Below are 12,698 nucleotides of genomic sequence, written 5' to 3' on the forward strand. Positions count from 1 at the left end.
ACCGGAGGACCGGGAAGGGTGCGCACTGCACTAGCACGAATGCTGAAACCCGGGTCCCAATAACACCGCGAACGGATGACATGGGCGCACCGGGCCGCACAGGGACCCAGCCCACTCAAGGGCCACTTGCCTCCGCACCGAGGACTGCATTGAAACGCTAGACATTCGTCCCGTGAAGCCAAATCACGCATGCTGGGAAGGTGCAAACCAGCAAGTAGCTATAGGTGCGCCTCCCAGCCCGTTGAGCAATTTGAGCATTTCGAGTCACTAAACTAACCACTTTTTGCCATTTCTGACATTGGGTTGCCAGTATTAGATCTCCGAACTGCTCAAATACCTCTCATTGTTTATGGTGATTGCAGCGTTCGCTTCTTGGGTAATATCTTACTAGCAATACGATTAAAACACGAAAGTATACGTAAATTTAATTAATATAACAACGTTTCCTTAAATGAATGGACCCAAGGATCCAGATTACTAATTTGTATCACAATCTGCTTAAGGACACTGGGGGGCCGTTGAGCTATGTGTATGCTCTTGATCTAACTTAAATTTAAAATTTTCTTTAGCCCCTCTGCTACTCATATTTCCAGAGACCACCAGGAAAAATTAAAATAACCAATAATTCAACCAACTGCAACCTAAAAATCGCAACGCTGAGATCACTTGATATATAGCTAGCAATTTTATTTCTTTGAAATGAAACAAATTGTGTGATAATTCTGAAGTTTCATCTTTATTATATTGATCATGTATTAAACGTGGCCGAGTAATCGAGACTCACGCTCATAGCCTATTTAATGAAAAAATATATAATGATTGAATAAAGTAAGTGTCACCCCATAGTTGTAATTTCTGCAGTTGAATTTTCATCTTCGTCCTCCGATTCTTCTTCCCTTCGTGTCTTAGGCAAGTGCGTAACAAAAGCCTTGTAGGCTTCCCAGCATTCTGCATTAATTAATGGAAGTTGTTTGCTGTCGACGATGAAATTTTGCCTGTCAAAATTCTCAGCGCCCGGCGGAAGCTCAATCGTGTAAGACAGACGGATGCCTGCTTTGGCATACGCCCAGTCGTAGCTTGTTCCGTGAGCAAAATCTACAATTAAAAAGTGAAAATGGTCCAGGTTAACAATTTAATGCTCCATAAAAAGGTATGATGGAACGTACAGGAATACGCTTCATGAGCATATACAACTTTATACGGTGTCCCATTCACAGCAGCTATCGCTTGTAACGCGTCCTCGGCAACACTTTTCTAAAAATGCATATAGAATCATTTTATACATCACATATAAATGAAATTTAAGAAATTTTACCAAAGCATTATGTTCATGTTGATGATTTTCCGCCTCCCATGGTAGCAAAATGAACTGAAAAACATATTTCATTAGCTCCACCAAAAATCAGGATAATTTCATTTTTCTATGTTAAATACCTGTCCATAACTGTGTACCGCGAGGTAGAAAGTAATTTCCTTGTGGTCTAGTATAAACTTTGCAATGGCTTCACATTCTGGTTCTGAATACGGCATGCTCCCATGATAACTTCTGCTACACATGTCTGTATTTCCATCTAAAGCATATATTCCAGGAGTTTTATTTCAATTCTCAATTTAAATTTGGTTTGGAAATTTTTTATGTGATAAGTTTACCTTTATTTTCAGATACTCAAAGTATTGATTTTTTCTATGTCTAAAATTTAAATGTATTTTTTCACCTTGCCACTTGTAATCAAAGTTACGGTTCGGATCTGTCCCCACGCAATCAGAGTCATTATTGGGTCTGCGAGTTTTCCTCCAAAGCCTGTCCTCCGTCCAGGAGTAAACGTAGCCGTCGGGATTGGCCACTGGGAGGAAATACCAGTCGTTAGCGTCGAGCAGGGCCTGGTTTTCTAGCAAGTTGCTCGTCAGCTCATGAATTGCGTGAAGAATAGTGGGTGGGCCAACCCACTCGTTTGCATGAATAAGGCTTTCCAGAAAAATGGCTTTCTTTCCAGGACCGTTGGACAGTTTAAGGACTCGGAGCGGCCGTCCTTCCCAGGAATTTCCAATATTGATGATAGTCGCGATTTCTGGATGCGTTGTTGCAACCAACTCGATATATTCCATTATCTACGCATTAGGTTAGAGTTTACTTAAAGGGTTTTTAAAAAAAAATATTAAAATTTTATACCTCATCAAAATTCAGATAGCGCTCACTTGGAAGTAAGTTACGCTGTAATGAAGATACTTCGATTTGCTCCCGCTCCTTCCTCAATTCTCTGATAAAATGCATTGATATGTATATGATATCATGAGGAAAATTGCTCTTTTTAAAATAAATTACCTCTCAAAATTTTCGACGACTACTCTAGGGGCTAGGCCAAGCGTCGTTAAAGTGTTTTGCAAGTGTTCAGTTTGTTCAGGCCCCACTAAAATTTCAGCCACGGAACCGATACGAGGATTTATGAAAAAGTTGTATTCGTTCAACTTGGTGAGCGGCAACACGTTCTTCACCTCGTCAATAGATTGCAATTCCTTTGTACGAATGACATGATACCTAAATTTATAAATTATTTAAATAATATAAAATAACACTACATATAATTACTAAATTTATAATATTTTAGCTTACCCTTCATACGATTTGTGTGCTAGCGTGGTCGCTGCACAGCAGACCACCAACAAGTATACACTCCACAGCATCCTTTTTGGATATGTCAATATTAGAGCTCTAAAATCGCGTTTATATATATGTACGGTTCTGTGAATCACAAGGTGTCACAGATAGATTTGTGGCCCGCATTTTAATTATGGTGGCCCTTTTTACAGTTAAATGCCTATTAGATTATTCTCATTGTTGTCACTATTTCCTACTCTGTTATATTGATTACGGCTATTGTGCTGGCTGTAAAATAAATTCATACGTGGTGCTAATATTATGAAATAAAAAAACAGGTTTAACCTAATATTGCTCCAAAAAGTCTAAAAGTAATTTTATTTTATTTCTGATAACCTTAAGTTTGTTAGTAGGAGCAGTGTATAAGCAAACCATGAAGCAAAATGTATGAATCGAAAATATTATTTATTATTATTATTATTATTCATTTTATTGGACACCATCGGTGTACAACTAACAGTCAATTACAAATTTATTTATTATAACGGAATGCTTGAGATAAAGTTAAAGGTTTTTTGACACAGTCTAGTAAATGGTACATACTAGAAAGCAAAGAATCACAATAAATACATTTACAATTAGTGGTGACATCGAGATGAAAACATTTATGTGAACAGACGAGGAAATGATAGCCATGAAAAGAATATCTAGTTAACATAGCCCTGTCTTTACAATTTGTATCAGTCCAATCCAAATTACACATAGCAGGGGTTTCAAAAATTTTTGGGTGTTTTTAGTCCACCCTCCTAATCAGGATAAGGCCTACAAAACGAAATCGTGGTCTGACAAACACCCCAAAAAAATTAATGTATATTTACCATGAAAGGTTAGCTGCAGGCGTATTTCACTAAACGTGCATTGTAATCCTTTAGTGCATTCTCATTTGAAATATTTTTAACATTTCAACCCTCAACTGGTTATATCAAGTGAGTAAAATCAAGGGGATATATATGCCAGCCACTTCGTAAACCCAGTCGTTACTTGCCCCCAATTACGCTTTGAATGGTTTTAAGTAAATAATCGATACAATTTTTATTATCAGTTTACTATGGTGATTGCAGCGTTTGCTACTTGCGCAATGTCTCATTAGCAATAAAATTAAGACACAAAATATACATATATACTTAATTAAATTACCAACTTTTCCTTAGATGAATAATGACCCCAAGGATCCAGATTACTAATTTGAATCACATTCTAACTTAAGCGCCCTGAGGGCCGTTGAGCTATGTGTATGCTCTCGATCTAACATAAATTTCAAAATCTTTAGCCCATGCTGCTCATATTTTCAGTGACCACCAAGAAACATTTAACCAATAATTCAACCAACTACCACCTAATAATCACATCGCTGAGATTACTTGTTGTAGCAATTTTGATTTATTTAAAATAAAACAAATTGAGTGATAATTCTCAAGTTTCACATTTATTTTTATTGTTCATTTATTAAATGAGGCTGTGTAATCGAGACTCACGATCAAAGCCCATGGAATGCAAATAATTGAAAATAAAAAACTGATGAATAAAGTAAGTGTCAACCCATAGTCGTAATTTCTGCAGTTGAATTTTCATCTTCGTCCTCCGATTCTTCTTCCCTTCGTGTCTTAGGTAAGTGCAAAGCAAAAGCCTTGTAGGCTTCCCAGCATTCTGCATTGATTAACGGAAGTTGTTTGCTGTCCACGATTAAAAATTGCCTGTCATATTTCTCATCGCCCGGCGGAAGCTCAATCGTGTAAGACAGACGGATGCCTGCTTTGGCATACGCCCAGTCGTAGCTTGTTCCGTGAGCAAAATCTATAGTTAAAAAGTGAAAATCGTCCAGGTTAACAAATTAATGCTCCACAAAAACGTATGATGAAACTTACAGGGAAACGCTTCATGAGCATATGTAATTTTATACTGCGTTCCATTCACAGCAGCTATCGCTTGTTTCGCGTCCTCGGCAACACTTTTCTAAAAATGCATATATAAATTTTTTATATATTAAATATAATTATGACATTTAAGAAATTTTACCACAGCATTATGTTCATGTTGATGATTTTCCGCCGCCCATGGTAGCAAAATGAACTGGAAAACGTATTTTATTAGCTCCACCAAAAATTAGGATAATTTCATTTTTCTATGTTACATACCTGTCCATAACTGTGTACCGCGAGGTAGAAAGTAATTTCCTTGTGGTCTAGTATAAACTTTGCAATGGCTTCACATTCTGGTTCTGAATACGGCATGCTACCATGATAACTTCCGCTACACATGTCTTTATTTCCATCTAAAGCATAAATTCCAGGAGTTTTATTTCAATTCTCAAATTAAATTTGGTTTATAAATTTTTAATTTTTTATGTGAAAGTTTACCTTAATTTTCAAAAAATAATGCAATAATTTTGTTATGCTATGTCTAAAATTTAAATGTATTTATTCACCTTGCCACTTGTAATCAAAGTTACGGTTCGGATCTGTCCCCACGCAATCAGAGTCATTATTAGGTCTGCGAGTTTTCCTCCAAATCCTGTCCTCCGTCCAGGAGTATACGTAGCCGTCGGGATTGGCCACTGGCAGGAAATACCAGTCGTTAGCGTCGAGCAGGGCCTGGTTTTCTAGCAAGTTGCTCGTCAGCTCGTTAATTGCGTGAAGAACAGTGGGTGGGCCAACCCACTCGTTTGCATGAATTAGGCTTTCCAGAAAAATGGCTTTCTTTCCAGGACCGTTGGACAGTTTCAGGACTCGGAGCGGCCGTCCTTCCCAGGAATTTCCAATATTGATGATAGTCGCGATTTCTGGATGAGTTGTTGCAACCAACTCGATATATTCCATTATCTATGGAACAGGTTAGAGTTAACTTAGAGAATTTTAAAAAAAATCTAAATTTTATACCTCATCAAAATTCAGATAGCGCAAACTTGGAAGTGAATTACGCTGTAATGAAGATACTTCGATTTGCTCCCGCTCTTTCCTCAATTCTCTGTTAAAATGCATTAATATGATATCATCAGGAAAATTGTTCTTTTTAAAAACAAATTACTTCTCAAAATTTTCGACGACTACTGTAGGGGCTAGGCCAAGCGTTGTTAAAGTGTTTTGCAAGTGTTCAGTTTGTTCAGGCCCCACTAAAATTTCCGCCACGGAACCGATACGAGGATTGATGAAAAAGTTGTATTCGTTCAACTTGGTGAGCGGCAACACGTTCTTTACCTCGTCAATAGATTGCAATTCCTTTGTACGAATGACATGATACCTAAATTTATAAATTATTTAAATAATATAAAATAACACTACATATAATTAATAAATTAATAACATTTTAGCTTACCCTTCATACGATTTGTATGCCAGCGTGGTCGCTGCACAGCAGACCACCAACAAGTATACACTCCACAGCATTCTTTTTGGATATGTCAATATTAGAGCTCTAAATCGCGTTTATATACGGTTCCGCGAATCGCAAGGTATCGCAAATATATTTGTGGCCCGCATTTTTATTATGGTGGCCCTTTTTACAGTTAAATGCCTATTAGATTATTCTCATCGTTGTCACTATTTCCTACTCTGTTATTGAATACGGTTATTGTGCTGGCTGTAAAAAAAGCCATACGTGGTGCTAATAATATGAAAAAACATGTTTTACCTAATATTGCTCCATAAAGTCTAAAAGTAATTTCATTTTAATTCTGATAACCTTAAGTTTGTTAGTAGTGGCAGTGTTAAGCAAACCATGAAGCAAAATTTATGAACCAAAAATAGAATATTTTTATTTTAAATTTTTGAAATAACCACATGAAATTTACATGCTCAACTAAAAGTTTTTCCTGGAACATGTAAATTTTGCATCGAAAACCTTGTACGCTTCCCAACACTCAGCGTTCACCAGACTAATATCCGAAGCTAGACGGTTGAAACCACCTAATCCTCCCCCTGGTAGCTCAATTGTGTAGGCCAAGGATATTCCGGCCAGTTCGTACGCCCAGTCGTTGCTTGTCCCGAAATCATGGTCTAGAGGTTTTAATGCATAACCATTTCTTCAAAATTATTTTCAAATTATGAAATTTACATTAACATAAGCTGATGTCCCGATTTCATACACAGTTCCATTTACTGCGGTGATCGCTGCGTTTGCTTCTTGGGCAATGGCATCCTGTCAATGAATTTCAAAATTAAGGAGAGTAAAAATTGAATCAATTAAATAATTATTATGATTTAATTATTTTATTTGAAATAACATATACAAAATACACCAATAAAAGATGTTTTGAGTCTGTCCTGCTTAACAGGACACAAGAGTGAATCTTGGTATGAGAAACATCTTCAAAAAAATAAAAAGCAATTTATATTTTACAATGATAGTGTAGCGGTCCCGCAAATTTGACGTTAACTAGTTTGTACTAATCTCAACCTATAGATGTCACTGTTACTATGATAAGCTTTTCTCCTTTACCCTTTATAAGACTCTTTACTGTACGCTCACCCTCGCTCACAACTGGTCGTGTTACTCTCACGCTCCTGGCCAGGAGCCACTCAAACGAGAAGCAAATACCTTATTGTAATTTTTAGACCCGAAGACTATACCGGGTCTAATTGCTATGTTATGAACTCCAATAAACAACCAACTGCAATAAGGAATCGCATGTTTAATTCCGCTGGACGACGCACCACAAAATATGTTAGCTGCAGGCGTTTTTCGCTAAACATGCATTATAATCCTTCAGTGCATTCTCATTTGAAATATTTTTTACGTTTCAACCCTCCGCTGGTTAGCAAAACTGAGTAAAATCAAGGTGATATATAGGCCAGCAACTTCGTAAACATAGTCGTTTCTTGCCCCATATAGTTTGCATGGTTTTAAGTATATAATCGATACAATTTCGAATAACAGTTCACTATGGTGATTGCAGCGTTTTCTTCTTGGGCAATGTCTTACTAGCAATACCATTTAGATACGAAAAAAATCGAATTAATTTAACAACTTTTCATTAGATGAATGGCCCCAAGGATTCAGATTACTAATTTGTATCACATTCTAATTTAAGGGCCCTGAGGGCCGTGGAGCTTTGTGTATGCTCTCGATATAACTTAAATTTCAAAATTTCTATATAGCCCCTGCTGTCTGCTGCACATATTTCCAATTACCAACAGGAAAAAATTAACTAATAATTCAATTAACTACCACCTAAGAATCGCATTGCTGAGATTACTAGTTATAGCAAGATTTTTTTATTTATTTAAAATAAAACAAATTATGTGATAATTCTCAAGTTTTGTTTTTATTTTTATTGTTCGTGTATTAAACGACGCTGTGTAACCGAGACGCATGCTCAAAGCCCATTTAATGCAAAAAAATATAAAAATGTTGAATTAAGTAAGTGTCACCCCATAGTTGTAGTTTCTGCAGTTGAATTTTCATCTTCAACCTCCGATTCTTCCCTTCTTGTCTTAGGCAAGTGCGAAACTAAAGCCTTGTAGGCTTCCCAGCATTCTGCATTGATTAATGGCAGTTTACTGCTGTCCATGATGACATTTTGCCTGTCATATTTCTCATCGCCCGGCGGAAGCTCAATCGTGTAAGACAGACGGATGCCTGCTTTGGCATAAGCCCAGTCGTAGCTTGTTCCGTGAGCAAAATCTACAATTAAAAAGTGAAAATCGTCCAGGTTAACAAATTAATGCTCCATAAAAAGGTATGATGAAACGTACAGGGAAACGCTTCATGAGCATATCTAATTTTATACTGCGTTCCATTCACAGCAGCTATCGCCTGTTTCGCGTCCTCGGCAACACTTTTCTATAAATGCATATAAAATATTTTATTTATTAACTATAATTATGACATTTAAGAAATTTTACCAAAGCATTATGTTCATGTTGATGATTTTCCGCCGCCCATGGTAGCAAAATGAACTGGAAAACGTATTTAATTAGCTCCGCCAAAAATCAGGAAAATTTCCTTTTTCTATGTTACATACCTGTCCATAACTGTGTACCGCGAGGTAGAAAGTAATTTCCTTGTGGTCTAGTATAAACTTTGCAATGGCCTCACATTCTGGTTCTGAATACGGCATGCTCCCATGATAGCCTCTGCTACACATGTCTGTAGTTCCATCTAAAGCATATTCCAGGAATAGTTTAATTTTCAAATTAAATTTGGTTTCAAAATTTTTAAATTTTTAAACTTAAAAGTTTACCTTAATTTTCATTAAAATAATGCATTAATTTACTTTTGCTGTGTCTAAAATTAAATTTTTTTTTTCACCTTGCCACTTGTAATCAAAGTTACGGTTCGGATCTGTCCCCACGCAATCAGAGTCATTATTGGGTCTGCGAGTTTTCCTCCAAAGCCTGTCCTCCGTCCAGGAGTAAACGTAGCCGTCGGGATTGGCCACTGGCAGGAAATACCAGTCGTTAGCGTCGAGCAGGGCCTGGTTTTCTAGCAAGTTGCTCGTCAGCTCGTTAATTGCGTGAAGAACAGTGGGGGGACCAACCCACTCGGCTGCATGAATTAGACTTTCCAGAAAAATGGCTTTCTTTCCAGGACCGTTGGACAGTTTGAGGACTCGGAGCGGCCGTCCTTCCCAGGAATTTCCAATATTGATGATAGTCGCGATTTCTGGATGCGTTGTTGCAACCAACTCGATATATTCCATTATCTATGGAACAGGTTAGAGTTAACTTAGAGGATTTTTAAAAAAATTTAAAATGTTATACCTCATCAAAATTCAGATAGCGCTCACTTGGAAGTGAATTACGCTGTAATGAAGATACTTCGATTTGCTCCCGCTCCTTCCTCAATTCTCTGTTAAAATGCATTAATATGATATCATCAGGAAAATTGTTCTTTTTAAAAACAAATTACTTCTCAAAATTTTCGACGACTACTGTAGGGGCTAGGCCAAGCGTTGTTAAAGTGTTTTGCAAGTGTTCAGTTTGTTCAGGCCCCACTAAAATTTCCGCCACGGAACCGATACGAGGATTGATGAAAAAGTTGTAATCGTTCAACTTGGTGAGCGGCAACACTTTCTTCACCTCGTCAATAGATTGCAATTCCTTTGTACGAATGACATGGTACCTAAATATAAAAATATTTTAATATTGTCACACTCTAATAGATAAATGAATACTATTTTTGCTTACCCTTCATACGATTTGTATGCCAGCGTGGTCGCTGCACAGCAGACCACCAACAAGTATACACTCCACATCATTATTTTTGGATATGTCAATATTAGAGCTCTAAATCGCGTTTATATAGGGTTCCGCGAATCGCAAGGTATCGCAAATAGATTTGTGGCCCGCATTTTAACTATGGTGGCCCTTTTTACAGTTAAATGCCTATTAGATTATTCTCATCGTTGTCACTATTTCCTACTCTGTTATTGATTACGGTTTTTGTGCTGGCTGTAAAATAAATTCGTACGTGGTGCTAATAATATGAAATAAAAAATCAGGTTTTACCTAATATTGCTCCATAAAGTCTAAAAGTAATTTAATTTTAATTGTGATAACCTTAAGTTTGTTAGCAGGGGCCAGTGTAAAAGCAAACCATGAAAACGCAAAATTTAACGAATTGAAAATCTCATTTATTATTTTAAATTTGAAATAACCATGTGAATTTTACTTGCTCAACTAAAAGTTTTTCCTGGATAGGGGAATGTTTGCAGCGAAAACCTTGTACGCTTCCCAACACTCATCGTTCACCAGGCTAATATCTGAGGCTGGTGGGTTGAAACCACCCAATCCTCCACCCGGTAGCTCAATTGTGTAGGCCAAAGAGATTCCGGCCTGTTCGTAAGCCCAGTCGTTGCTTGTCCCGAAAGCGTGGTCTAGATTTTAATGGATATCAATTTGGTCCATAGATATTTTTAAATCATATTATTTACATAAGACGTTAGCTGTCGTCCCGATTTCATACACAGTTCCATTTACTGCAGTGATCGCTGCGTTTGCTTCTTGGGCAACTGCATCCTGTCAATGAAAATCAAAATTAAGGAGAGTAAAAATTGAATCAAATTCGATTTGATTTACCAGCTCGTTCACGTTTGGTGGCAGGTCGTTCGTGTGGCCCCAAGGATAAAGAATGTACTAATTTAAATTATCTCAAAATTATTAACACTGTGTTTAAGAATTAAATAAAAACATATACTTTTCCATAGCTGTGAATAGCCACGTACATTGTGATGCTTGGAGTGGTCAAGATAAAGTCAGAAATCGCCTTGCACTCGGGCTCTGAGAAAGGCTCGCTGCCAGGGTAGGTCGCAGAGCACTCCCACTCCGTCAAATTGGCACCCTCTAAAAACTCAAAATATTTGGGAAAAGCGAAATATTGACAGAACACGTAATTTTTAATATGTGTAATAATTTTAAACAAATATTTCATTAATTTTCATACGTTTTTTGCCGGAAATTTTGTAATTTTAACTTTCATTGAGTAATATCCCTATCCCAGATATATCAAGTAAAAAATTGCATAATAACTGCTATATTTTTAAACCCACCGCTTAGTTTTAGAATTGTAAACTGTCAATTTCTGTGTTTCCGAAGTAAATATTACAAACATATACAGAAAAAAATATATTCTAATTTTCTATTTTAGGAAAATAACAGTCAAGTGAAAAAAATTAGATTGACAACTGCGCAAACTCTGCTAAGAGTACGAGTAAAATCATTTTTAATTTAAAATTTTAAAATTGTACCTGCCCAGTGCTGGTCAAAGTTCCTGTTTGGATCGGTTCCGACGCAGAGGTTGTTTGGCCTGCGGGTTTTCCTCCAGAATCTGTCCTGCACCCACGAGTGGTGATAACCGTCAGGGTTCGCAATCAGCAGGAAGTACCAGTCATTGGCGTCGAGTAAAGCCTGATTGTTGGCCAAGTTCTCAGTCAGTTCGTTTATGGCGAATAGGGCGGTGGGGGGCCCGATCCACTCGCGGGCGTGGATGGCCGAGTCGAAAAAGATGCCGTTCTTGCCGGGGCCGTTGGAGAGTTTTACAACCTTTAGGGGCCGACCTTCCCAGGACGAGCCAATTTCGATCACGGTCACGATTTCAGGAAAGGCGGCAGACACTTCGTCAACGTAAGCCATGATTTCTTCAAAGTTCAGGAATCTGTCCAGCGCCGGGGCTCGTCCGCCGCGTTTTTCCAACAACCGCAAGTGCTCGATTTCGTTCCTCTCGCGCTCCACATGTCTGTGAAAGAAAACTGTTTATAAAACTTTTTAAATCAGACCCAATTTTATTTACACGGATATGTCATCGACGATGACTCTTGGTTCCAATCCGAGTGAATTCAAAAGTCCCTTGAAGTATGCAGCGTGTTCAGGTGCAATCAAAATTTCCGCTGAGCGCCCAACGCGGGGCTGAATCCAAAAATCTAATTCGGCAAAATCTATCAACGGAGAAATCGAGTCCACGTCCTTATTTGTTAGGACTTTTGTTTGCAGTAGTTGGAACCTGTTAAAATAAAACCCTTTACTCGTGTCGTTAAAGTCGAATTTTTTTACCCTGAGTAGTTTTTGTAGCCGTTAGCGCAGCCCAAGAGGGCGAGGAGAAAGCAAGCGCCGATTTTCATGGTTGAGTGTTTGTGTCCAGGCACGAAGAAGAGGTTATATTATTATGACTTTGAAGCACAGACCTCAAGTGCTTTTCTGAGGGAACGTGATAGCTTATCAAACTTGTATGCAAATGATCTGTTGTAGTGGTTGGTGGCGATTGGAAATTTGAAAACAAATGTTAAATTCCAACCGCTTTTATACTTCATTAAATTTATAATTATTTCAGATTCCATTTGTTCATGTCTGAACTATTAATTGTACAAAGAGGAGTTTGTTCAAGATATAACAAGTGCGGTACCTTAACGGTAATATAATTAATTTTAATTAAAATAAATTTCTTTTATCGATAAAAGCATTGCAAAATAATTTTGAATATCTTTATTTTGCGTGGCACAATAAAACCTAGTTTCATTTTGAGATGTTTTGGCTAGAAGAGACCGTTTAATCATATCAAAAAAATTTTATTGCAGATCAAAGTTTTTTTTTACAATTTCATGGATCTTTAA

General features: G+C 37.4%; 4 protein-coding genes across 4 annotated transcripts; all 4 read right to left on the reverse strand.

Annotated features, from left to right (window-relative positions):
- Positions 1-715: 715 nt before the first annotated feature.
- On the reverse strand, positions 716-2,700 carry LOC135939384 (zinc carboxypeptidase-like). The gene is made up of 8 exons (XM_065483721.1): positions 2,612-2,700; positions 2,324-2,536; positions 2,171-2,258; positions 1,716-2,109; positions 1,435-1,571; positions 1,316-1,369; positions 1,167-1,254; positions 716-1,095 (listed from the first exon to the last, which is right to left on the reverse strand). The coding sequence occupies exons 1-8, from the start codon at positions 2,680-2,682 to the stop codon at positions 836-838; spliced, it is 1,305 nt and encodes a 434-aa protein (XP_065339793.1). The 5' UTR covers positions 2,683-2,700; the 3' UTR covers positions 716-835.
- A 1,360-nt stretch (positions 2,701-4,060) lies between these two features.
- LOC135939494 (zinc carboxypeptidase-like) lies at positions 4,061-6,040 on the reverse strand. The gene is made up of 8 exons (XM_065483904.1): positions 5,969-6,040; positions 5,681-5,893; positions 5,533-5,620; positions 5,082-5,475; positions 4,792-4,928; positions 4,673-4,726; positions 4,522-4,609; positions 4,061-4,450 (listed from the first exon to the last, which is right to left on the reverse strand). Exons 1-8 carry the CDS (start codon positions 6,037-6,039, stop codon positions 4,191-4,193), a joined length of 1,305 nt encoding a protein of 434 aa, XP_065339976.1. The 5' UTR covers position 6,040; the 3' UTR covers positions 4,061-4,190.
- A 1,849-nt stretch (positions 6,041-7,889) lies between these two features.
- On the reverse strand, positions 7,890-9,851 carry LOC135940607 (zinc carboxypeptidase-like). The gene is made up of 8 exons (XM_065485581.1): positions 9,781-9,851; positions 9,503-9,715; positions 9,355-9,442; positions 8,903-9,296; positions 8,616-8,752; positions 8,497-8,550; positions 8,347-8,434; positions 7,890-8,275 (listed from the first exon to the last, which is right to left on the reverse strand). The coding sequence occupies exons 1-8, from the start codon at positions 9,849-9,851 to the stop codon at positions 8,019-8,021; spliced, it is 1,302 nt and encodes a 433-aa protein (XP_065341653.1). The 3' UTR covers positions 7,890-8,018.
- A 353-nt stretch (positions 9,852-10,204) lies between these two features.
- Positions 10,205-12,233, reverse strand: LOC135940608 (carboxypeptidase B-like). The gene is made up of 7 exons (XM_065485582.1): positions 12,142-12,233; positions 11,882-12,091; positions 11,340-11,827; positions 10,790-10,935; positions 10,672-10,728; positions 10,527-10,611; positions 10,205-10,469 (listed from the first exon to the last, which is right to left on the reverse strand). The coding sequence occupies exons 1-7, from the start codon at positions 12,207-12,209 to the stop codon at positions 10,273-10,275; spliced, it is 1,251 nt and encodes a 416-aa protein (XP_065341654.1). The 5' UTR covers positions 12,210-12,233; the 3' UTR covers positions 10,205-10,272.
- Positions 12,234-12,698: the final 465 nt, after the last annotated feature.

The sequence above is a fragment of the Cloeon dipterum genome, chromosome 3, assembly GCF_949628265.1.
Source record: "Cloeon dipterum chromosome 3, ieCloDipt1.1, whole genome shotgun sequence".
NCBI classification, from domain to species: Eukaryota; Metazoa; Arthropoda; class Insecta; order Ephemeroptera; family Baetidae; genus Cloeon; species Cloeon dipterum.